Source organism: Urocitellus parryii, chromosome 14, assembly GCF_045843805.1.
Source record: "Urocitellus parryii isolate mUroPar1 chromosome 14, mUroPar1.hap1, whole genome shotgun sequence".
Lineage (NCBI taxonomy): Eukaryota > Metazoa > Chordata > Mammalia > Rodentia > Sciuridae > Urocitellus > Urocitellus parryii.
The window spans coordinates 41,436,766-41,464,289 of NC_135544.1; the positions used below are offsets into that span (position 1 = coordinate 41,436,766).

Consider the following 27,524-nt stretch of genomic DNA (forward strand, 5'->3'; position numbering starts at 1 on the left):
GAAAATATTAAATGAGAAATTCCAGAAATGAACAATTCATAAATTTTAAATTACATGCCATTCTGAGTAGCATGAGGAAATCTCAAGCAGTCTTGCCCAGGACCTGAATCATCCCTTTATACAGCATATTCACACACCATATGTACTACCTGCCTGTCACTTAGTAGCCTTATGGGTTATCACATTGACTATCAGTGCTTGTATTCAGGTTATCCTTATTTTACTCGGTGATCACCGAAGAGCAAGAGTAGTGATGCTGGCAATTTGGATATGACAAACAGAAGCTATAAAGTATTTCCTTTAAGTGAAAATGTAATAGTGCAATATGATATTTTGAGTGAGAAACCATGTAACTTTTATTACAGTATATTGTTAAAATTGTTTTATTTTATTGTTATTCTATTACTGTCCCTAATTTCTAAATTAAACTTTATCATAGATATGTATAGGGAAAACATCAGATCTAGTACTATCTGTGGTTTCAGGCATCATTGGGGGTCTTGAAACATGTCCTCTGTGGATAAGGGGGGAGTACTATATACACATTTATTATTTTGATCTTTTTTAAAAATTTAATACTTAGAAGTTACTCTATATTAATACAAATGCTGCTTCATTGTTTATGGTTATTTAAATTTTGCTATTAGAAACTGTTGTGGAGGATAACTTTGTAAATATATCATTTTTCTGTACATTTGGAAGTATTTATAGTGTGAGTTCCTAGGAATGGAATTATTGTATCAAAGTGTCTATACATTTACAGTTTGGGGAGATATTATCAAATCATTTTCCTTAGCATGTAGACCAGTTTACACTACCACGGTGTTGCATCACCATATTGTTTCTTTCTATTTCCCTCCAAAACAGTACAATAATAAATTTTTTGAATTTTGCCAATCTGATGGGTGAAAAATGCTCTCTTGAATTTTTTTCTTATTGTAAAATATGCATAAGATGAAAGTTATCTCTTCTTCAAATTTGATTACTCTTTACAGAAGATTGGATACCTTTGTACTTTTTTTTTTTAAAACACATTCATGCTATAAATTGCTTATGCTGGCCTGGAACTTTCGGTTCTCCTGTTTCAACCTCCCAGGTCCCTGGACTACAGGAGTTACATGCATGAGTCACAATGCCTGGCTACCTTTGTGCATGTTAATATAATTTATATACAATTTATTCTTTTTCATACCTGTATTTTGTTCATTTATTTTTATGTGGTGCTGAGGATCGAACGAACCTAGTGCCTCACATATAGGAGGCAAGCACTCTACCGCTGAGCCACAACCTCAGCCCCTACAACTTATTCTTTTTATTATTATCATTTTACTTTTTATTTTTGGCTGGTACTGGGGATTGAATTTAGGGGGACTCTACTACTGAGATAAATTCCCAGCCCTTTTTATATTTTTGTTTTGAGACAGAGTCTTGCTAAATTGTCCACTCTATCCTTGAACTTTCAATCCTTCTGCCTCCCTTAGCCTCCTGAGTTGCTGGGATTACAGTTGTGTGTCATTGTGCCCAGCTTTGTTAACTTTTTTGGTGGTGAGGATTTAAATCAGGATCTTGTGCATGCTAGGTAAACTGCTGAACTACATACATCCTAAGTAACTTCATCTTCTTTGTTCACTTTTCTGTTGGATTTTTCTTTTATGCCTATGAGTACATAGCTTTTTATTTATTAAAAAGTGATCCTTTGGGGGTATGAGCTAAAACATATACTTTTTATCATTCTTATTTGCTTTATGCTAGTTAATGCTAGTAGTCATTAATCCATTAAGACTTTTTGCTTTTATGGTATATTTCAACTACCCACTCAGTGATTTTTTAAAAAACTCATTCTCTTGTGTTTTATTTTATTATTATTATGGTTTTATTTTTTCTATTTCAGTTATTTAACACTCCCGTCCTATCAATGGTTCTGAGGTTTTGTTAGAACTATGTCTCAGTCTTTTTGTGTGCATGCATAGGTTAGAAATGGGCTGACAGAAGTGGATTTACTTGCAGATTTTTAGACTCCTATTTTGTTTTTTTCTTTCTAGGATTTTGGAAGCTCTGAAAACTAATTCATTTCTCTCCTCAGCCCAGGAAGACTGCGTCTTTATACTAGAGTTCTATTTCACTGTGGCACATGGGAGATGTCTTCAGGGGAAGAAAAGGCTAGGATGAATGTAGAACTTATTAATAGTTGCCACCTCTCAATAATTATCATCATACATTTTTTTTAGGTTTTAAATTGCTTTTGGAGGTGGGATGGTCAGAGTCTAGTCTCAACATTTATTTTGTGGACGTTCTCTTAATCTCCCAGCTGAACTTGAGGTTCCCAGTCTAGAGACATCTCAGTTTTTTACCAACATGGAAGATATGTAGTTCCCTGATTGGGAGAGATGAAGGAGGCACGTTGTATATGTGGCTGTTGCTTAGCCTTTCAACCAGTCCTATTTTAATCCTAGTATTAGCCGACGTTCATGTGCACCTGGGTATTGAGCTATATGTGGAGGGAATCAACTTATTTAATTGATTATTTTTGCATTCTTATTTCTCTTATTTCCCTCTGCTGGCTTAAAATACAGCTTTCTGTTGGTTCCTAGTCAGTTGTTGCTGCCTTGCGTGTGTTGTTTGCCAGTTTCCAGAATTGTTTTGCTGTTGCTATCTTGAGATCCTGTTCTGTCTTTTTGACCCCTTTAGTGTGGAGAAGAAGTAGTATGTTCAATCTCATATATTTAGTGGTGAGTTGTGGTTTTTATATACTGAAAATTGTGATTTTACGTAAGCATTGAAAAGATGAACATTTATTTAGAATTTAGTTTATTACCATAATGAAATAAGAACAGGATTCTGTGTTGTGTCAGTTACATGTTATAATGTGGACAGTGCATTTTGTTTTATTTCATTTGTTTGGAAAATTTTTTTAGGATTATAATTCAGTTGAGAAGTCTTACCACAAAGAAATAAGTAGCTCAATTAAATATGTTATAAGACATTGAAAATAACCTATTTTTTTCATGGTTTTCCTTTTATTTCCTCTTATGTATGTTAACTGCAAAAAAGGAGAGCATGTCAGTTATTCTGAAACTCATCTGCCACAAGTCTTTTATTACTTGGACAGGTGTTTGTATTTGTGCCATTATTTTGATTGCAGTTAGAGTTATCTTTTATCAATACCAGGGGTAGTAGATTCTCTTCTGCTTTACTGAATTAATTATAAATAAGAGATGCAGTAATGTAGTTGGCAGTAGAATGCAATGTTAGGGACTCTTGGAGCTTCCATGTTTTCATGTGATCCCTGGAAAGGAATTGGCAACTAAACTTTAAGAAAGGCCAAAATGACTAATTTTGTTTTTCCTTTCATGGCAGTCACTGGATAGTGATGATTGTGAAATAATCTTATTATGTGATTAGTATGTATTATAATTTATTTTATGAAATTTAGTTTTCTAAGATGAGTGTATCTTGATTTTTTTATTTTCTTAAGTAGCATAGTAATGTGACATATTGAACATTCCTGTCCTGGAGAAATCATTAACCCATGAAATCCCAAGTTTTTAATTCCATGACTATTTCAGTGAAATTGTCACAGGTATGTTAAAATAGGTTAGAAGTCTTAATCTATAGCTTATATAATTTATTATTACAAATAATACTAGTGTATATTATCACTTGTTTTTCATCTGTTTTCTCAAAAGAATAGAACTCTAAAAGCATAACTGTGCATTTCATAGTTACCATAAGTGGTATATTTTTTGCTCAGTATAAGTTTTTTAGGTGTTCCATAAATGGGACAATGGGACATAATTGTTTAAATTTTGGATGGTTCCCAGATAGACATTAAACATTATATTATACCAGTTGATAAAACTTGAATTTAATATGTTTGGAATGACTTTTCCTCTTTAACTCACTGATAATGTTTCTTTTATTGTTTCTCTTAAAGTTGCTAAAAACATTCTTGTTTCCTATAGAAATTTGAAATGGAATATGGCCATGTTTTCTAAAGTAGAGGAAGACTCCCACAAAATTTCATACAGTATAATTACCCATCAATTTTTACCACAGGCTGTGTTCTAGCCTTTGGTTTTACAGGCCTAGACTATGAATTTTGTTATTTATTGAGATTGAGTCTTCCTTTTTAAAAAAAATTTTTTTTTTAGTTGTAGGTGGACACAATACCTTTATTTTATTTATTTATATGTGATGCTGAGGATCAAACCCCGTGCCTTGCACGTGCCAGGCAGGTGCTCTACCACTGAGCCACAACCCTGGCCCCCTAGCCTTTCTTTTTTTAGAAGCAAAATAAAATTAAACAAATTTAGTATTGATGGATGAAATGACAGCATCAATTTATTAATTTAGAATGAGAAAGAAATATAATAACTGTCACAGAAATTTAAAATAGTTTCCTGGGAAGCTCATTTTCTCCCAGAAGGGAATCATACACTGGAAACTTGTTTGCTGTAAATGGAAATAGAAGAGAGCAAGTTGGGTAATTGAAATATTTAGAAGGAGTTTCAGATTAACATAGTGAATTCATGTATGTCCACATTAAAGGTAATCTTGCCAGCAGGCTATGCTGATTATTGCTCCCTATCTCTACCACCCATTCCCCCCACACACTACTTTTTATTTTTTTAAGCTTTACTATCTAGTGTAGTGTACTTGGGCTTTTCCTGAAATTATCGCTCTCTTGAAATTACTGTTGCTGAAGCTACTGATGACTTTAACTACTTAGGTATGGTAAGGGTATATGTATAATATCTAAAGCAGAAGGATTTGATTACATTAGGAGTTTTTGCAAATTATTAAAAAGAATACTATCTTAGTAGAAAATGGATTAAGAAAATAGATGAATAGTTCAAAAAAGAAGAAATACAAATGTTCAATAAATGTGGAAGAATTTTTTAAGTTTACCAGTTAAGCATTATTTCATTCAAATAAAAATGAAACATCATTTCCTTCATCAAACAAGAGTAACAAATTGTGACATAGTGTTTGCCATATGCCAGGCATTGTGCTCAGTACATGACTTATATTAACTAATCCTCCCAGTGGTTCTGTAAGTACATACTATGGTTATCTACATTTTATAGATGAACATGTAAAGATAGGTCAATTGTCTTAGACCATATAGTATGTGATAAAGCCAGATTTAAACACAATCTCTCTTCAGTGCTCTTTAACTACTACCCTTTATTGCCTCTCACAGATTTTAATAATTAATAGCCAGTATTAATGAAGGTATGTAAGATAGAATATAAATTGGTAGACATTTTTGTATGACAAAAATGCTGCAAGTTAGAATATAAATTGGTAGACATTTTTGTATGACACTATGTTTGAAAGTTTTCAAATGTGTATATTCTCTGAACTTATAATTTATCCTAAGGAAATCCTTGTAAGTACACTAAAATATATGTACATAAATTTTATCTGAAGTTGTTTTATAATAGCAAACAAATAACTTTGGTAGATAGTATCTTATTAAGCTTACATTCTTATTAGATATAATAAAATATCGCTACTAAGTCGTTTATGTAGGAAAAAGTTTGCTGTTCTCTGCACATAATTTTAAGTATGAAAAATATTTGAAATTCCAAAGCATTCTTACAAAATTGAAATGTCACTGTCTGGCTTTTGGGTTGTAACTATGTTGCAGGAGTGAAACTGAGATAAAGGTTATTAACTTTCAGTAAAGATGTTAGCTTTTTTTTTTTTTTAGTTAGGAAATTCCTAAGGAATTAGAATTTGAATTAAACATAATTGCTCTTTTAACTGTTTTTATCCTTCTTTTTAGTATACCCATAAAAATGCCTTAGAAAAAGAACCATGGAGAAGTATGCTAGAGTGCAAAAGATCGGAGAAGGTTCATTTGGGAAAGCCATTCTTGTTGAATCTACGGAGGATGGCAGACAATATGTTATCAAGGAAATTAGCATCTCAAGAGTAAGTATATTTTTACTTCGATTACACAAGTACTGATTTGGTTACATGGAGCTCATTAGAGGACTTGAAAAAAAATAGCAATGTATACCTTAAAGCAAAAGGCTGCCATAATCCTAAAGAGTACCACTGATTTTAGAATAGTCAGATTTATGTCCTTGTGTTTTTGTGTTTAGAAAAGTATGCTTATTGTCCTGTAACTTAATCTAGCTTAAATATCTTAAAATGTTTTTATATATAGAATCAGTTCATGCTTTCTATTTTTTAAAAAAATATTATTTTTATTATTTTGGAACCAGGGATTGAACTCAGGGACGCTTAACCACTGAGCCGCATCCCCAGTCCTTTTTATATTTTAATTTTGAAATAAGATTAAGTTGTTTAGGGCTTTGATAAGTTGCTGAAGCTGGCTTTGAACTCGTGATCCTCCTGCCTCAGCCTCTCAGGCCACTAGTATTACAGGCATGCACCACCAGGCCTGGCAGCTCATCCTTTTTAACTCCTTGCTATTTTTGTTGATTGGATTATATTAGTGCCATTATTTTTTTTATTAGCTCTCTTACTAATGGTTTGATTTACTATTTTCCTTTTTTTCTCCAACTTAAGATGTCCAGTAAAGAAAGGGAAGAATCAAGGAGAGAAGTTGCTGTCTTGGCAAACATGAAGCATCCAAATATTGTCCAATATAGAGAATCATTTGAAGGTCAGAAAAATTTTGCAAGACAATTCAATATAAGTCCTAAGCCATTGATAAATTTGGATATGTTCCTTGTAAGGATTCATTTTGTGGATGTATTCTCAGGTACAAAAAAAAGGAGTATCTTTTTTTGCTTCAGCACATATGCATATAAATATCAGCTTGATTCTAAGATAATACTGACACCATACCATCTCCTTGGTAGTTTAATTCTGACTTGTTCTTATTAGTGATTGCTTAAAATGAAGCAGTATAGTAAGTACAAGAATTTGAAGAAGCAAAACAGTAATTATCTTTGTTTTTTAAAATGGTACTAAGGATTGAATCCAGGTGTAGATGGATGCTAAGCAAGTACTCTACCGCTGAGTGATGTCTGCATCCCTAACATATTTTTAAACTAAACTGCCTTTAAACATACAAACACTACCACTGAGAAAATGTTCTCATCTTTAGAAAGTACCCTTTGTATTAGTATGTTCTGCTATCCCTCATTATAACATTGAAATATATTGAATATTTTCTCAAGTTCTTAAAATGTAGTAATTGTCATGGCTATTTTGGAACTATATGCTATTATATTTGATAATGTAGGAAGTAAGATAGGGCAAAGCTTTTTGAAAGGCAATTCAAAGTAGTTTATTCAAGTCCTACTCAATAAAGTCCTATCACTTCCATTATTATCATAAATCTCTATAAATTACAAAAGAAAGATAAAGTAAAGGTAGAAGATAATTGAAATGACTAGTTCAAGGTTGAATCACATACTAGTTTCAGAGTATGAGTTATAGCTAAAATTACTTTGTTCCTAGATAAACTTAATACCTACTAAATGAAAAGATACTTTTAAAAATATTGTTAAATTAACACATCATATTGTTAACTTTTATGATGACAGTAAATTGAAGATTTTTATCTTATGTGAAAGAGTAAAATGTTAGTCATTCTCAGGACCTTGAATTTCCTGTATTTATCTTTCCCCACCATCTATCTTTTAATTTTTTTCTTTTAGCTCTACAATTTTAATTGATTAATTAATTAATTAATTAATTTATTGGTACCAGGGGTTGAACTTAAGGGTGCTTAACCACTGAGCCACATCCCTAGACCTTTTTTTTTTTTAATATTTATTTTTTAGTTGGACACAACTAAAAAATAAATATTAAAAAAATATTATTAACTTTCAGTAAAGATGTTAGCCTTTTTTTTTAAGTTAAGAAATTCCTAAGGAATTAGAATTTGAATTAAACATAATTGCTTTATTTATTTACTTTTATGCGGGGCTGAGGATGGAACTCAGGGCTTCACACATACTAAGCTAGCACTCTACTGCTGAGCCACAACCCCTTCCCTCCCTAGGCTTTTTTATTTTTAAATTTGGGATAAGGTCTCAAGGAGTTGCTTAGAGCCTTTTTAGTTGCTGAGGCAAACTTTGAACTTGAAATCCACACTCTCAGCCTCCCAAGTTGCTGGGATTACATGTGTGAGCCAGGACATCCAGCTTAGTGCCACAGTTTTAATCAAATTAAAAGGTTTTGACTGTATGTTGACAAATTTCCAGCAGATATTTTGTATTTATATTAGTACTACAGATAGAAACATCTGAATGATTGAAAAGGGATGCACATTCTTTAAGATTTTATTATTAAGTTTAAAGGAATACATGCTCATGAAAAACATTAAAAAAGTATAGACATGCATGACTAGAAGGTAAGTACTCCATTTTTGTAATTCCATCCTCATTCCTACTCCCTAGGGATAAGCGCTATTAACAATTCAGTGTTTGTTCTTTATTTTCTATGGCTGTGCAAAATATATTGTATTAATAAAAATAAACTACCTTATTTTTTTCTCTGTAATCAATATAAAAAACTTCTATGACCTCAAAAGATTAACTCAATTTGAGATTAAGAGTTCAGTACTTGAGGTTGTCTCTACTTTGACCCATTCATAAGTCCAGACCTCTGGAACTTCTGCCTGACTGGCTACAAATGGAGGTCTGCCTCCTCCACCCCAACCCTCAGGTTCATTTCTATGTCCTGTGGGTTTTTTTTTGTCGTTCTATTTTTCTTAGCTTTTATTTCTCAGCCAGCCCATTCCACTAAGGGGAACCCCATTTGTGCCACCTGTGCAGGATGTGGGCGAGAGATATTAGATACCATTATAAGTAAGCCTTGGTATGTGTGTTTAGGTGGGGAGTATGTACTGAGGATTGAATGAAGAGGCAGTACACATCCTGGGCAGGCACTCTACCACTGAGCTACACCCCAATCCTGTAAATAGCCTTTTAAATTTACTTACAAGGGAGTGTGGAATGTTATGACAATCACACCTACAGCCTTCTTGATTTGTGTATGTGTGTATACTAAGTACACACTCTGCCATTGAGCTACCATACTATCTGGGAATGCTTTATTTAAAAATCCCAATATTATGCACCTGGGAATTAGTGCATGAGAAGAAATTCCATTGACAAACAGATTAAAAATTTCTCTTTTTTTCAGTTAAGTGCAGATCATATGGACTGGAAAAATGGATAGGTGAATCAGTAAAAGGCATTGATTTGAAAATAAACTGGAATAGTTTGGATGAAATTATTTGATAAAACCTTGAAAGTGGGTAGAAGACTATTTGTGTGTGTGTGTGTGTGTATAATTTAAAATATAAGTGTATGATAGATTTTAATTTTAATTATTATAGGCATTAGACTGTTTCGTCTGATTTCCTTCCATTTATAAATGCATATAAGTAAAAATTTTGATCTTATGATTGGGAAAATAGGGGATTGCTTCATACGACCAGATATTTGAGTGTATGGTTTATATATGGTATAGTTTTTTGACTTTCTGCTTCCATTATTAATATATAATTTTCTGGTTTTGGTTGTCTTTGACTGTCATCTTCTAATTGCTTTTATTTTTTGCCTTTATCCTCTTGTTTGAGTTCTTATTTCTAGTTTTTATATCTTTTTGCAAGCATGCCAATCTCATTGATATAGAGGTTGGCATTTTACTTGTTCCCCATTGCTGCTGCCAATATCTAATTAACTTGAAAAAAAGACTTCTCATAGGAGTTAAATTTGGATTACTTTTGGCTGCAGGTAATAGAAAATCTGACCACTGTTGGCTTAAGTGAGAAAGATATTGTCTCAGGTAACAAGTCTTAAGATAAGCAGACCTTTGGCATGGCAGCTCATCTGTGTTAGTATAATCCAGGCTCTGACATTCTACTCTGCCATCCTTAGTATATAAGTTTTTCAGCTTCATGCTTTCTTGTCCCAAGATAGCACTTGCAATTTTAGGCACATGTCTGCATCCAAGGCCAAAAGAAGAGGAAATGGTGGCAACAGCAGCACATCTTGATTCTGTTCCTTAATTAGAAAAATGCTTTCTCAGAAGCCACTTTTCAGAATTACTTTTGATTTTACTGACCCAAACTGAGTCAGATGACTACCTCTAATTGTGATGGGAAACGGGAGCTAAAACATCTGGCTTTTTTTTTTTAGCTTCTAAATTGAGGAGTGGTGAAGGGAAAAGAGTGCTCTAATTGGCTATTGTGTTAGCTAACCAAGAGTACATGCTTTACTGATTATAAATCAGTCCCCATTACCATTTTTCTCTAACATTCATTGGGGTTTTATCATTTGATTTATATAGCCTTTTAGCCTTGTGACTATAACTCTAAGCCATTTCTAGGTGGAATTATTGTTTTGACTTTGGGGAGGGCCTTTATTACTGTACAAACTTATTGGTGATAAAGGGAAGTGTCTTGTATTTGTATATACCTAGCAAAATGCCTGGTAAATAATTGGTGGTAAGATGTTGGAATAAAGAATAGATAAGTATTAATCTAAAAAATAAATAATATCTAGTGGCAAAATATATTACTGAGTTCATATATTAAAGCTCCGTTCCTTTAAAGGGAGGATTGCTTCTCCATCCCTCTCTCAGGTCCTATTAACTCCCCCTACACATATTTTTTTGTTTTTATCTTTTATTATATACATATGGTACAAAATTCAGAGGTTACAGAACAGTAGAAGGTTTACCTTCTTTTGCTATCCTTAGCATAGTTTTGTTCTTTTCTTGGAGTTAACACTGTTACCAGGCTGGCTTTGAACTCACGATCCTTCTGCCTCAGCCTCCTAAACTGCTGGGATTATAGGTATATTCCACCATGCCCAGTTACAAGTTCTCAATTCTAATAGTGTATTTTAAGCAGTGTAGCAAAATATGATATAGGAGCATGAACACACCACCACAAAGTGTAAAATAAATATTACTAAGAATAAAGCCATAACAGATGGTAAGGAAATGAGAAGTGGAAAACTCTGCTTTGAATTATGATAGTTGCACTAGTAAGTAGTGGTTCAATAAATGTAAGAAATTATATTGGCCACATAGGAGTGCAAAGAATGATTAAAAATGTTTCTCTAAGCTGGGTGTGATTGCACAGGCCTGTAATCCCAACAGCTTGGGAGGCTGAGATGGTACAAAGCCAGCCTCGGCAACAGCGAGATGCTAAACAACTCAATGAGATCCTGTCTCTAAATAAAATACAAAATAGGGCTGTGGATGTGGCTTAGTGGTCAAGTGTCCCTGAGTTCAATCCCTGGTACCAAAAAAAAAAAAAAAAAAAAGTGTTTCTAGTCCCTTCCACCATGGAAGAGACATGGAAGTCTCTTTCTCTGTGAATCAGGATATAAAGGTAAATAAGGTAGAGCCCCTTCATCATGTTCATTCACAAGTTATACACCATTTTTTAAAGAGAGTAAAATGTAAGAAAGCTCTTCAGATTTTATCACAATATATATTATCACATTTATTTTATAAGTAATTGATTCATGTGGGTTAAAAAAAACCTGAAAATTAATGGTCATTTGGAAACTAAGATAACTCATATCTGACAAATAGGTAGAAAAGTATGATTTTGCATATGACGTTTCAGAAGCTTATTTTATTCATTATTGAATGAAATCAAGTATCTCTGCATTTTATCTGTATTCCAGAGATGTTAAAGTTAATGTGAACACCTTTCTTCAATAGGACAGTGTATTCTTGGATTTGGAAAAAAAAAACATGATTGAGTGCACATAACTTGTCATTATACAGTCTTTATAACAGTGTACCTGAAACTTGCACCTTAATTCTTATGAGTGTGGTTCTGCACTTTTTGCTTAGTGGTTGCTTTTCAGTAAATTTTTAAGTACTTTTAAGTTAGTTGGGCCATTGATATACATTTTAAAAAAGGGAATAATGTTTTATTTTGTAGAAAATGGCTCTCTCTACATAGTGATGGATTATTGTGAAGGAGGAGATCTGTTTAAGCGGATAAATGCTCAGAAAGGCATTTTGTTTCAAGAGGATCAGGTAAGTGAGTATGTAGGAGCTTCATTCCTACCCTGTTTTTGAGAAATAGCTCAAAAATGAGCTATTTGGTTATTTATGTGTGTATCTATTTCTAACTACAAATGCTAATTGTAATAACTAGGGCAGCCTGGTATATTCAATACCTTTGGCACATTTCTGACTATTTAACTCCCACTTTTGTATAGTTCTCTATCTCATTTCTAGTTCTGTAACAGTATATTTTTATATGTTAATGTGTTACATCCTATGTATATTATGTATATTTACATGTATCCTATGTGTGTATATATATTTGTATATTTTTTTTCTTCTTTGTGTTAACTGAGCATTGAACCCAGGGCCTGGCACATGCCAGGTGAGCACTCTACCCCTTAACCACATCCCCAGTCCTGTTTATTTTTTATTTTGAGACATGGTCTTGCTGAGTATAACCTGTGATCCTCTTGATTCAGCTTCCTGAGTAGCTAGGATTAAAAGCACCTGCTACCACACCTGACTATATGTATATAACTTATTTATTCATTTTAAGTGTTTAATTTTTCAGGGTCCCAACAATATGGTTTACTGCTGCCAGATCAAATCTTCCCCAACAGGTAGCTTTTCTACATAACTCTAGCTCTGGAAGGCTTGCACTGGCAACTGTTAAATCTAATCTCTGTTTTGATTTCCAAGATCAATGAAGTATAGCCTTACCCTATCTAAGTAGCTTTATTTTTTTTTCTATTATTCCCTAAATTTCCACCTCTTTTGTTTAGTTTAGGAGATATTTATTGAGCAGGTACTTTGTGTTAGCCACTAGGCTGTATGTTTATATATCTATCTCATTGTCTTTATAGTTGTTCTGATTACTTATTTTATTTTGGTAATGTTTTTCCCCTAACTCTTTGTTATTAATAAGCTGCCTTTATTTTTTTCCAGTTCAGTTCAAGTCCCAACTTCTTTAAATATTCTTCATTTTCTGTGGTTTTTTCCTTCTCTAAATTCCTTCCATTCATCTCTCATTATCACCCCTTCTTAATTTTAATTGAATTTGCTCTAAAAACTTAGAGTCTTATAGTATCAAATAGTTATTAAGGCCACAGATTTTATTTTTGTCTAGAAATTTTCATAAAGAATCTTGGATTGGGTTTTTAAAGACTATTTATTATTTGTTCCAAGGCTAGGAAACAAAACATAATATCTTCCACCAGATTTTACTTGCATATCTATAAATTTGAACAACTAAAGTTTGTTACATTTTATTTAATTCCCTGCAAATCCACTTTCCTGAGGTAAACCCTGTTTTCTGGTTGGTAGCTGTCCTTCTGTTTCCTAACTTTATTCCTTCTTTCCTTCCTACACACACACACACACACAAAATTATAATCACATAGAGCTCAAGTATGTGCTATAAATATAGGAGTATACTATGCATTTGTATACTATGTATTCTGCAACTCTTTTTAGTTAACACTATATAAACTATACATAAATGTGCTTCATTCTTTTTTTGTGGAGGATGGATACCAGGGATTGAACTAGGGGCACTTAACCACTGAGCCATAATCCTCAGCCCTATTTTTTGTATTTTATTTAGAGACAGGGTTTCGCTGAGTTGCTTAGTGTCTCACTTTTGCTAAGACTGGCTTTGAACTCACAATCCTCCTGCCTCAGCCTCCAGAGCAACTGCAATTCCAGGCATGTGCCACCTCGCCTGGTTGCTTCATTCTTTTCAATGGGTGCAGAATATTTCTAGTATATGTATCACAATGTATTTCACGCTCCTTTGTGGCCTGTTATTTAAAATATTTTTGGATCTAATAGTGCTATAACAAACATTCTTATGCATGTATTTTGGTATTTCTGACACTATATCTGTAGAATAAATTTGAAATTGCAATTATTTATTTAACTTGCATTTAAAATGGTATGTGAATCTAAAATTTGATTTGAAGTGATTAGAATTAAATTTCTCATAAATGGTGCATAAAAAGACTTATTTTCCTATATCTGACTGATATTATAAATTATTTCAAGTTCAGTTAAAATGATATCTTGTTATTTTCAATTTGAAGGGGATTTAGTATTTTATGTAGGTTTTTATTCAGCTTTTTTCCCTTTGTGTTTGCCTTTCCAGTCTTTTATACACTTTTTATTTTGGCTGTCAGTATTTTTCTCAGTGATTTGGAAGAACTTTTACGTAATGCAGAATCAGCAATCTGTCAATTATGCTGCAGGTTTTTTTTATCCTTTTTTTTTTAGTTGTAGATGGACACAATACCTTTATTTTATTTGTTTATTTTTTTTGTTTTGTTTTAATTAGTTACACATGACAGTACAATGACCTTGACATATCATACATTTGAATCATATGGGATATAATTTCTCATTTTTATGAGTATTCAGGTGGCAGAATCACATTGGTCATGCATTCACATATATACACACAGTAATAATAATGTCTGTTTCATTCTACTATCCTTCCTATCTCCCCAACCCCTCTCATCCCCTCCCATCACTTCTCTCTACCTAATCTAGTGTCTCACATATTCTTTTTTTTTCTTACATCTTTATACATGTATTTTGTATAACAGTTTGGGTCTCCTTCCACCATCCATGCAATTCCCTTTCTCCCTCGCTTTCCCTCTTCCCTATGTAGAGGTAATCTTCTTCCCATGCTCTTCCTCTCTTCCCCATTTTGAGTCACCCCCCTTATATCAGAGGAGGCATTCGGCATTTGTTTTTTTGTGATTGGCTAACTTCACTTAGCATAATCTGCTCTAATGCCAACCATTTCCCTGCAAATGCCATGATCTTATTATTTTTTAGTGCTGAGTAATATTCCATTGTGTATATATGCCACATTTTTTTTATCCATTCATCCATTGAAGGGCATCTAGGGTGGCTCCACAGTCTAGCTATTATGAATTGTGCTGCTATAAACACTGATGTGGCTGTGTCCCTGTAGTATCCTGTTTTTAGGTCTTTTGGGTATAGTCCGAGAAGAGGAATAGCTGGGTCAAATGGTGGTTCCATTCCCAGCTTTCCAAGGAATCTCCATACTGCTTTCCAAATTGGCTTCTTATTTGTTTATTTTTATGTGGTGCTAGGGATCAAACCCAGTTCCTCACCCATGCTAGGCAAGCTCTGTACCCAGCCCATGCTGCAGTATTTTTTAATAATTATTACTAAATTTGATTATATATTTTGCCATGTAGATGTTTTAAGTTTTATGTAGTCAACTTTATCAGTCTTTATGTTATGCTATTAATAGTTTTCTGTCATGTGTTGGAAGTCCTGCTTCAAATATTATAAAAAATTAGCCTATGTTTTCTTTTATCAGTTTGATTTTCATGTTAAAAATGCCATTGACTTTGCTGCTGGGGTTGTGGCTCAGTGGAAGAGTGGAAGAGTGCTTGTGAGACACTAGGTTTGATCCTCAGCACCACATAAAAATAAATAAATAAAACAAAGGTATTGTGTCTATCTACAACTAAAAGAAAAAAAAAATTAAATGTCATTTAGGGGGCTGGGGTTGTGGCTCAGTGGTAGAGCTCTCACCTAGCATGTGCGAGGCGCTGGGTTTGATCCTCAGCACCACGTAAAAATGGATGAATAAAATAAAGGTATGGTGTCCAACTACAATTAAAACATAAGTATTTTTTAAAAATGTCATTATCTTGGAATTATTTCGGTGTTAGGATCGAGGTAGAAATTAAGCCCTTTTAAACTTCCAAATTGCTAGCCCCAGAGGCTATATACACATGGTGAATAAGGGGAAAGGAAAAGTGAGAGATGTCTTCCCATTTTCTAGCCTTATTTTTTTTTGTGTTTGATTTTTGTTTATATTGAAAAAAGCATTATAGAAAAAATGAAGAAAAGTCACCTATCTTCATACTATTATAAAATATAAATTACATTTTTGACTCAAGTTTCTTTCCATACTTTGAGTTATGAGATGCTTCAATAGTATCTCTTTCATTTAAGATTTAGTATGTGTTCTTGCACATTCTGTAAGTCAGTTTACTTGAATATCTACTTAATGTTAGTGTCTATAAAATAAAAATAAAAAGAAATTGTAGCCCCCCATTTTTTTTAGCAACTTAGTTTTCCTTAACCCCATATGTTCCTGAATCCTTTCAATGATCAAGGAAAGATACCATGATATGTAACTTTTAAAAGATATGACAGATCTGATTTTTCTTCCTAGATTTTGGACTGGTTTGTACAGATATGTTTGGCTCTGAAACATGTACATGATAGAAAAATTCTTCATCGAGACATAAAATCACAGGTATGTTTATTCTGTCATTAGTAAGTTCTGAATGGATAAGGACATGGAACATGTATTGAGCTTGATTTTGAACCCTGTTCAATGTGCATTGTGTTATCTGTCTTTCTTCAATGTTCCTTCTTCAGTCTAGTTCTAGAAATCCTCTTTTGGGGTTAATAATCCTCTGTTAGATCGCCTGCTTCCTTTTCATATCTTTCTCTCTTTGATTTCCTCTCTCCCCATGATGAAACACAATAAAAAATGAATGTATGGGAGGTAGAATTTTTGAGATTTTGCATGTCTGAAGATTACTTTATTCTATTTCTCATTAATGGAATAAACTTCCAGTTAAGAGATTGGGCATGATGGTGGCACTCTCCTATAATTCCAACAACTCAGAAGGCTGAACCAAAAGGATTGCTAATTCAAGACCAGCGTCAGCATTTTAGTGAGACTCTATCTCTAAAAATAAAAAGAGTTGAGAGTGTGGCTTTTGGTAGAACCAAAACAAACAAACAAACAAACAAAGAATCTAGGTAGGGAATTGTTTTCCTATAAAATTTTGAAGATATTGCTCATTTGGTTTCTGGCTTTTTGTTTTACTATTCAGGAATTTAAAGCCATTATAATTTCTTATCCTTATTTCTTTTCTCTGAAAGATTTTAGGATGTTCTGTTTGTTCCTATTATGAAACTTCACAGTGTTGTACATTGGTGAGGCTCACTTTTCTTTCATTAATGCTGCATTTTTTTTTTTTTTTGGATACTGGGAATTGAACCCAGGAATGTGTTTTGAGGGGGCAGAATTGCGACGTATGCAGTTGAGGGGGGAAATAAAGGATGTCCATGAGCTTCTGCCCCTTTCAGTGCTTTATCCCCTCAAAGTACTCAATACAGTTTCACTCTATAGGTTCTTAATCAAGAAAACGACAATCCTTAATGCTAGGCACTGCAATAGACATAATCAACTCACAGTAAACAATTCTGGATTAATTAATTCACAGCAAACAATTCTAGATTAATTCTAAGCACTGTAAAACACACTTAATCATGACAGGCTAATAATAGATATTCCCTCTGCATGCTAAAGTTCAAATGTCAGATCAAAAGTCTTAAGCCTTAGGCTTTATGTCCAGCAGATGCACACTCTGACTGCAGTGATCAGGTCCGGAACCAAGGCAGGTTTTTCCTGGAGTGGAGTGGACAACTGGTTGAGGAGGGGGTTGTAGGAGAAGTTGCAGCTCTCACCAGGGTCCAGAAGAAGGCAGTAGAGTTTGAGAGCAGTGAGGATCACACAGAGGATCAGGAAACGATGACAAGTGATGGGATATCAGGTCCTCATCAGGCCTCCAGCTTGAGTGCATCCTTGTTTCGTCTGGCTGAATCCGTGTTCATTAGATCTATTATTTATACTAAGTTTTGGGGCTTTTGACCCCGTTTCAATCCTTATCAGCTACCATCTGATTTCTCCATGACATCATTTACCCTGGGGTCAGAAACATCTGGTCTGGTGGTCTCCACCCTGATCTTCTCACCTTTCCCTCTTATCAGGCAAGGATAGCCTGCCAGAGGCTTCACTCTGTTTATCAGGGTGAGGGGAAGTAACTTGTTTGAGGCCATTTTGGAGGAATCTGTTGGATGTGCCTGGTGAGACTGCAGGTTTTAAACTGGAGTTTTTAAAATGGAGTTGTTTAAGCTCAGGCCTAAGGCCATCCTCACAGGATGCTAAACCACTGAGCCACATCCCCAACCCTTTTTTGTATTTTATTTAGAGACAGGGTCTCACTTAGGGCCTTGCTGAGTCCCTGAGGCTGGCTTTGAATTCAGTGATCCTGATTCAGCCTCCCTAGTCCCTAGTATTACAGGTGTGCACCGTGACCACGCCTGGCAATGCTCTACGTTTTTGATAGGAGAATGTTTCCTCTGGAAAATGCCAGGCTTGGTGGCACATGCCTGTAATGCCAGTGGCTTGGGAGGCTCAGGCAGGAGGATCACACCTTCAAAGCAGCCTCAGCAAAATCGAGGCACTGAGCAACTCAGTGAGATCCTGTCTTTAAATAAAATACAAAATAGAGCTATAGATGTGGCTCAGTGTCCGACCCTGTGTTCAATCCCTGGTCAAACACCCTGCCCCCCAAAAGAATGAAATTTAATTTCTGTTACCAAACATTAGAATTTTGTATTTATGAATGCAAAATAGTTGGTTAAATTACTGGAAACTCTTAAGGCTGACTGGTTACACTTAGACTAGTTTGAATTTTTAGGCAGGTTTTTGGTGGGTGGGGTGTTTCCAGGGTATGTATATTTTACATATCATAAAATTCACTCATTTAAAGTGTACAGTTTAATGATTTTTAATATATTCATGGAGTTTTGAAACCATCACCAGTCTCTAATTCCCAGACATTTTTATGACTCCAAAGAGAAACTATACCAGTTAGTTGTCACAACTCATTTCTTTTCCAACTAGATCCTGGCAATCATGAATCTTATTTTCTGTCTCTATGAGTTTACATACGTGACATTTTATTTATTTATTTATTTATTTATTTATTTTTTAATATTTATTTTTCAGTACTTGGCGGACACAACATCTTTGTTGGTATGTGGTGCTGAGGATCGAACCCGGGCCGCACGCATGCCAGGCGAGCGCGCTACCGCTTGAGCCACATCCCCAGCCCAATGACATTTTATTTAAATGGAACATTTTATTTAAATATTTGTCTTTGCCTATTTTTGAATAGGATTTTTTTTTTGGTCTTTTTGTTGCTGACTTTAAGGGTTCTTTTCAGATATGTAATGTGCAAGTACATTTCTCCCATTCTGTGGGTTGTCTGTTCACTTTCTTGATGGTGTCCTTTGGTGCACAAAAGGTTTTAGTTTTGATGAAATCCAATTTTTTTTTTTTTTTTTGCTTGTGCTTTTGGTATTGTGTATGAAACCATTGCCTATCCCAATTAAAATTTTCTCTGGGAGTTTTGTATTTTTTGTTTTTATATGTCTAGAGTCCACTTGGAATTAATTTTGTGTACAGTATGAGGTAGGGGACTACATTTATTCTTTTACATGTTAAAATTTAGTTATTCGAGCTTTTTTTTTTTTTACTGGCTTAATTTTTATGAAAAACGTTGTTGACTCAGACAATGAACTGGACTGTAACAATATTTGGGTGTTTTTTTTTTTTTCTTTCTTTCACAGAACATATTTCTAACCAAAGATGGGACAGTACAACTTGGGGATTTTGGAATTGCTAGAGTTCTCAATAGGTAACAGATCAATTTTCAACTTTGTTTTGATTTAATATCTTCAGTGAAACTTTAATCAATGATTATGTATATATGGAAATTTATTATGTCTTTAACATCTTAAGTTTCTTCTGTGATTTTTGTTGTTGTTCTAGTACTGTAGAGCTGGCTCGAACTTGCATAGGAACTCCATACTATCTGTCACCTGAAATCTGTGAAAACAAACCTTATAATAATAAAAGGTATTTTAAAATGATATGTTATCTTTCCTTTAAATTTTTCTGTTATACTCTATTTGTGAACCTTGAGATTTATTCTAAAATCAATAACATACATATGTAAATATAAATATATATATATATACACACACACACACACACACACATGTATGATGAAGGAAATTATTAAAAAAAGGAACTATAGATAGAATCACTTTATTAAGTTATAATTAGAAATAGAATGTTCTCAATAGTCAGTTCCTATTGAATTATAGCTAAGTTTTGTTGAACACATTCTATATGTCAGATATTGTTTTAAACACTTTCTGTATTAAAAAACCAAGTTCTGAGAGATAGACTAACTTCTTTGAAATTACTCAGCCTACTAAGTGGTGGGGCCAGTATCAAAACTAACTATCTGGTGCCTATATCCATAATCACTGATCTGAACTATGACTTAACAGATTGTGTAATATGTGGATGGAAAGAGCAGCCTTGACACTGAATTTTAGTCACCCTTTATTTTCTGTTCCTCTTTCTAATTGGAAAATCCCAACCAAGAAATGTTAGTTGGCTTTTATAGATTTCTTTTAGATTTGATTTTAGTAAATTAATATTTTTTTGTTAATTAAAATAATGTTTTGCTTTTGTAGTATTTTTAAAAATCATGGCATTTTGCAAACAATTGAATAAGGTCACTTGACTTTTGCAAAATAAAAATAACTACATGGAATGGACATGAAAGTTTTGATTTTTTTTTTTTTAAAGAGAGAGTGAGAGAGGAGTAAGAGAGAGAGAAAGAATTTTTAATATTTATTTTTTAGTTCTCGGCGGACACAACATCTTTGTTGGTATGTGGTGCTGAGTATCGAACCCGGGCCGCACACATACCAGGCGAGCGCGCTACCGCTTGAGCCACATCCCCAGCCCCAAGTTTTGATATTTTTCTTTTAAATCTTTAATTCTTTAATGACACTTTAAAATGATTATTTAGACAACAATATTTTCTAATCTGAGACAGCTGTTCTTGTCATTTAATGATGGTTGAAAATTTCAGTTTTAAAGGAAATGTTTTATCTAGTATATCTTTTTCTAAAACATTCCCATGCTGCTTTTGTTTCCTTTAAATGTAAAAAAAAAATTTAAATATATACTAAGAAGAAATTTCTCATTTTTGTCTTCTCTAGTGACATTTGGGCTCTAGGCTGTGTCCTTTATGAGATGTGTACACTTAAACATGCAGTAAGTACAAGTTTCTGAAGTATTTTTAAATTGTATTATCTTTCAGATGACCTCATATACTAAAAATGTTTCTCTAAGTCAGTTTTTAAATTTGCTGTATTTTCTGAAGTATGAATCTAAATTGGTTTACCCTTAGTATTGATGAATATGTTATATATTTACTGTTATATATTTTATACTTTTTTCTGTTATTTCTGATGATAGAAATATATTTTGTCCTCAATGTTAAATTTATTTATTATAAATTTGCATTTTAAACTTAAATTTTTTTATTAGTTTCATTTTAGCAAGTTCTCTCAGAGTACCCAAATAATTTGAGTTTAGAATCACTTAAGTTATTTAAGTTAAAGAACTTCATTCAACACATTCATCCAAGAGTTTTATCAATTTAAATATTCCTTAAGTCAGAGTATTTATTATTATTATTATCTTTTTTTAAAGCAGCACAAAAATACACAAAAAAGGAAGAATACTCTTCACAAATAGATTTAATATTAATCACTCTTCATTTCAAAATTATTTTTAACATGTTTTTTCACACTGATTAAACAAAAAAAATTTTTGTTACCAAAAATTTAAGAAAATACATAAAAATATAAAGAATCTTGGGGCTTTAGCAGTTTTAGAGCCTATTTTTATTATTTGGGATCTATTTTTCTTTGTTATTCTTTTTAATGGCTGTGTATATACTTTAACTATATTGGCTTAGATTTCATTTTTTCTTTCTTAAGGAAAAAAAAATGCAGAAGCTGCCAAAGTGATGTGGAATAGTGTTTATCAGATATGTGTTTAAATGAATTGGTTAGTTTTTCTGTGATACCATCATTTTAGGTACAAACATTAAATGTTTGTGTGTTTAAATTTTTCATTAATATTATTTACTCTTTAGTGGACACCTGTGGTTAAGTAATCTTTATTTATGAAGAGTTTGTTAGTTGAGACATAAAGGAAAGTTTATCAGAGGATCATATTTTTTATGCATTTAGGATTCCTTTTTAGGTATACAGATATTTCTATAAAATTGACCTTAATTTTTATAAACTGAGTGATATTCTTAAAATGTTCTGGGAGAGCTTAGCACTTAATGGAACTCTCTATAATTGTTATAATGGCTGATGTTTAATTTATGGCACATTTAACTCAATGTGTATTTTAACATATCAGGAGTATACAACGGTTCTGTTATTTTAGCATAGTTATCAAAAGTATAATTTTGCTTTTGTTTTTCAAAATGAAATCTTTAGATCTTATACTGCCCTACCTCTGTTTTCTTTAAACTTCAATTTATACTGTATTTAATCCTAAAATATATATTACTCTTTATATATTTATTTATTTTGGGGGTTACTGGGGATTGAATACAGGGGCACTCAACCATTGAGCCACAATCCCATCCCTTTTTTGTATTTTATGTAGAGGCACTGAGTTGCTTAGCACCTCGCTTTTGCTGAGGCTGGCTTTGAACTCGCCTTCTTCCAGCCTCAGCCTCCTGAGCTGCTGGGATTGCATGCATGTGCCTCTGAACCTGGCTTGTATATTACTCTTAACATAGCTTGTATTCTATGTTGGAATGTTTGCCATATTGCTGATTCTATAGCTTGGAGCATCAAACACAAAATTTATAATAGACACTGACTAATAGGAAAGTATTTAGCAGGTTTATTTGTTATATTTTGCCTAAATACTTTTATATTTAATATCTATTCTAGATATTACAACAGAAGCATAGGAATAAAGGTTTTAAATGAAGACTAAAAGATTGTTGTCCACCCCCTCATTTGTGGTTCTTTTTTTAAAATAATGTTATTGTATTTTTTAGACCTTTATTTTATTTATTTATTTTTGTTTGGTGCTGAGGATTGAACCCAGTGCCTCACATGATAGGCAAGCACTCTACCACTGAGCCACAACCACATCACCTCCTTTCTGGTTCTTTGACCCTAATTTTCCTACCTCAAAGACATAGTTTTTAATCATCTTGATTATTGTCTAAAATCTCTCATTAATAATTCTATCTCATTTCTTAGCATTTTGAATAAGTAAAAATTACTCTTAGAGTAAATTATCACATTTTGTTTTCTGAAAACTAACATTCGTTTTGAAATACATTTATAGATATGCAGAAGAACACATGCTGATTAAATTATTTGAAAGAGCTTTAGGGGTTGGGGATGTGGCTCAAGCGGTAGCGCGCTCGCCTGGCATGCGTGCGTCCTGGGTTCGATCCTCAGCACCACATACAAAACAAAGATGTTGTGTCTGCCGATAACTAAAAAATAAATATTAAAATTCTCTCTCTCTCTCTCCCCACCTCTCCCCACCTCTCTCTTTAAAAAAAAAAGAAAGATAGATATTAAAAATAAATTGCTTTAAAAAAAAAGAAAGAGCTTTATATTTCTATTCTGTTAATAGGAAAAAACTATTTCTCCTTGATGATAATCCCAGTTTCAGTTTCTTTATGTTTCATATATGTTGATTTATTTTGTGGATTTTTAGTTTGAAGCTGGCAATATGAAAAACCTGGTACTGAAGATAATATCTGGATCTTTCCCACCTGTGTCTTTGCATTATTCCTATGATCTCCGCAGTTTGCTCTCTCAGTTGTTTAAAAGAAATCCTAGGGATAGACCATCAGTCAACTCCATATTGGAGAAAGGTTTTATAGCCAAGCGCATTGAAAAGTTTCTCTCACCTCAGGTATGTTTTTTTTTAATTTTATAATTAAAATTAAACAATAGGGTTATGGTACTTAGAATCTGCACTTTGTTTTTATGGAAAGCATATCAGAACCTTGGGGAATGAGATGCCTTTTCAAACTTATTGGTGTCATTTTCCTTTTTCCATCTTACATAACTCCATTTCTTTCTCTTTGCTTTCCTAGTTGTACATCATTTCTCTGTTTCTAACTGTAAATTTATCAAACCTTTTTTTGTTTCTCTTTGTAGTGGGATTATAAATATATCTATATTGTAAGATAGTTAGGAGAATTAAAGATAGTACAATAGAATGCTCAATGGTCTAGCACATAAGTGCTCCAAATATTTAATATATATTAGATGCCATCTATATATCAATCTGTTATACTATATAAATATATTATCAACATGATTTTATATGGTTAAAATTATATTTTACTTGACAAAAAATGATTGGAAATGATTGTTCTGTGGGCATTTTTATGTATGTGTATTAGATTATTGACTCATGATTTTTCCTCTCGTATTCAAATATATAAATATTTGTTGAGTTGAACTGAATTTTAATGTGACCAGTTTTATAAATCAGTGTATATCAAATCAGTTAGCATGAGTTACTCATAAAAATGTGATCCTTTGAAATTGGAATTATTTTACTTTTCTTGTTTAATATAACATTTGTTAATTAAAATAACCAACCTTAAGCAATTTTGTAAATTTGTAGTAAAATCATGGTTGTATAACTTTATATCCTTCTGGCTTAAGAGAACATTCCTGCGAACAAATGCTCCTCAGAAAACAGAGATGTGGATTTCACTATTAATACCAAAAGAATGCATTAGTAAGCAAGAAAGCCAATTAAAAGTTTACTTGTATAGAACATAGCAACAACCTCTGAGATGTGGGTGTCTTATAAGAGTTCTTTGTTATAAGTAACATTTATAGGGACAGTTTTATGATGTAGTGTATTGTTTTTGGGACAGCTACTAGAGAAGAACAGTGACTTCATTTAATCTTGTTAAAAGTTTCTATGCCCCATTCAAGCAATTAGGACACTCAATCCAAGGCCAAAACACTGGAATTCAGTGAGCTAGCAATACAAGGGAAAATATTAAAGCCTGAAATATGCAAAATTCATTGGAGGAATGAGCAGATTATGATTATTAACAAATGGAATTTTTAATGTTACATGTTTAATATATACATTGACCCTCCTCATTGGTACTTAAGTACCTCTTAGATTTCATTTTTCATGAAAACTTACATCTTTTATTCTTTGAGTTCATTTTTTATTTGTTACATTTTACTTGTTCATGTTCAGGAGAGAAAAATTGTGACATTTTCTTTCTTTTTTTATACTGGTGATTGAACCCAGAGGTACTCTACTACTGAGCTGCATTTCCAGCCCTTTTTATTTTTTATTTTGAGACGGGGTTTTGCTAAACTGCTGAGGGTAGAGTTGAACTTGTGATCTCTTGCCTCAGTCTCCTGAATAGCTGGAATTATAGGCATGGGCCACTGTGCCCAGTATGTGGTAATTTTTTTAAGGCTGTAATTTTGACACAATTTGTGATTTTACTATAACTTTTGTTTCTAGTATTTTTGTAATGGTTTGTACAGTTTTAATTTTTAATACCTAAATTTTCTCAGTGCCATAAGCCAAGGTTGCTAGGGCCTAGTTCTCAATCTTGTACACCCTGGCATTTCTTCCTGGATGTTACCTGACAAATCGTGGATATAAGTTCTGTCCATTAGAATACTCTGTGAAGATGAAGCTGTTCCATATATCAGTATTTTCAAACATTATAGCCATTAACCACTTGTGGTTGTTGAGCACGTGAAATGTGGCTGGTGTGATTGAGGGGCTGAGTTTTAAATTACACTTATTTTAAATTTTAATTCAAAAGATAGACATATATAGTGGATATTGTATTAGCACAACATAAGGATTCCAGAATCTTCTTGGATTCTATGATTTTATCTCTCAATTCACATGAGCTTGTAAACAAGAGAAAAGACTCATGTTCAGTAAGAAGAATTATTCAATTTTGGAGCAAGGTGGAGATCATAAAACATCCATTTTCATCCATAAAGGGAAAAAAATGCAGATGTTCAGAAGAGAAAACATTCACATACTTGCTCTATAATACCTGTGAACCACTTTCACCTACACTTATCCTTTACTGTACTGGTTTCTCAAAGTTTAGCACACATCATAATCCCCTGGAGGGGTTTTCCAGGTTCACCCATCACAATCTCTGTTGCAGTAATTCTGAGGTAAAGCTTGAAAATTTGTATAACTAATAGTCCCGATAATACTAATTCTGTTGGTTTGAGACCTATAGGTGATCTTCTTTTTCTTTTTTTATTAATATTTATTTTTTAGTTGAAGTTGGACACACAATACCTTTATTTATTTTTATGTGGTGTGAGGATCGAACTCAGGCCACACACATACTAGGTGAGCGCTCTACCACTGAGCCACAACCCCACAACCCCAGCCCCCTATAGGTGATATTTAATGGGAAAGAAAACCATCTTAGGTTATGGTTTTCTGCCAATTGCAGTCTGGTCCATTGTAGCTATAAGATTATTCTTTCCACTAGCCTTACTTCTCTTGGAAAAAGAGAAAATTCATTTGTCTTTCCTGTCTTTATCCAGTTTAAAAAAACAAAAAATGCAAGCTTATGAAGCTAAATCTTGGTTGGTTTCATAATTTTACACTTAAAAAAAATTTGGAGTAGAGAGAGAAAATTCCTTTCAGGAAGTGTAAGTGATTTTTTGCTTCTGAAAATGTTTGCACATGATGAGGAACAAGTAATGAAATGTTTAAAGTAAGGATGAAAAGAGACACTTATGAAATTATGTAAGAGTAGGGCTGGGGTTGTGGTTCAGTGCTAGAGCACTTGCCTAGCATGTGTGAGGCACTAGGTTCAATCAGCACCACATAAATATAAATAAATAAAATAAAGGCACTGTGTCTGTCTACAACTAAAAAAATATTTTGAAAAACATTATGTAAGAATATATATCCAGTAACATTCACAATTTTTGTGTGTGAACTCATTGAATATGCTGAAATGATTCTGAGTATCTTTAGATAACACATGACTCTTGAAGCATTTTGAAGTAAATGATGGATATGAATGCATATAGACATAGAGATTATTCCAGATAGGTAATTTTGTTTAAGTATTTGCATACAAAGCAAGTAAGTGGTAAATGGTTGTCTAGGTTGTACATTAGATTAGTTTGAGAAGAAACTTCTCTTGGAGAAGTAATAAAAATAAGTTGGTAAGATTGAGGGAGTTGGAGCTGGGGTTGTGGGTCAGCAGTAGAGCACTTGCCTAGCACATGCGCAGCGCTGGGTTTGATCCTCAGCAACACATAAAAAGTAAACAAATAAAATAAAGGTATTATGTCCAACTACAACTAAAAAAAAATAAAAATAAAAAGATAGAGGGAGTTAGCTTGAGACTTTTGAATGGGTTATTTGGTTTTAATTTGAACAGCTCTTTTGGCAGCATATGACTGAAAAAAAGAAAAACTGTATTGTGATGCATGGATAGGGTCTTTTGGTTTTGGAAATTTAAAATCTTTTTAACTTTTTTTTTTCCTTTCTTAATCTAAGCTTATTGCAGAAGAATTTTGTCTAAAAACATTTTCAAAGTTTGGAGCACAGCCTATAACAGGTAAATGGGCTTTTCATCTGTTTGTGACAATCAATCCTAATTATATTAGAAATGTATGTAGACATATAGATGAAAAGAAAGAAGAAATTGGGATGATTGTAGGCTAAATTTAAACTAGAAGATATATGCCTTAAAATTGCTTACAATATATGGCACTGTACAATACTTTTTGATAAATTA

At 33.1% G+C, this 27,524-nt stretch overlaps 1 protein-coding gene across 7 annotated transcripts in view; it reads left to right on the plus strand.

The window, feature by feature from the left end:
• Nek1 (NIMA related kinase 1) overlaps nucleotides 1-27,524 on the plus strand; it is a 163,381-nt gene that overhangs the window by 2,250 nt on the left and 133,607 nt on the right. For all 7 annotated transcript variants that reach the window (XM_026389744.2, XM_077792549.1, XM_026389747.2 and 4 more), the window contains 9 exons: nucleotides 5,792-5,940; nucleotides 6,544-6,640; nucleotides 11,903-12,000; nucleotides 16,190-16,273; nucleotides 19,450-19,517; nucleotides 19,652-19,738; nucleotides 20,902-20,956; nucleotides 23,453-23,653; nucleotides 27,284-27,344. In XM_026389744.2, the coding sequence (XP_026245529.2) occupies nucleotides 5,824-5,940; nucleotides 6,544-6,640; nucleotides 11,903-12,000; nucleotides 16,190-16,273; nucleotides 19,450-19,517; nucleotides 19,652-19,738; nucleotides 20,902-20,956; nucleotides 23,453-23,653; nucleotides 27,284-27,344 (868 nt within the window). In that variant the 5' untranslated portion in view covers nucleotides 5,792-5,823. The remainder of the gene's footprint in view (nucleotides 1-5,791; nucleotides 5,941-6,543; nucleotides 6,641-11,902; nucleotides 12,001-16,189; nucleotides 16,274-19,449; nucleotides 19,518-19,651; nucleotides 19,739-20,901; nucleotides 20,957-23,452; nucleotides 23,654-27,283; nucleotides 27,345-27,524) is intronic.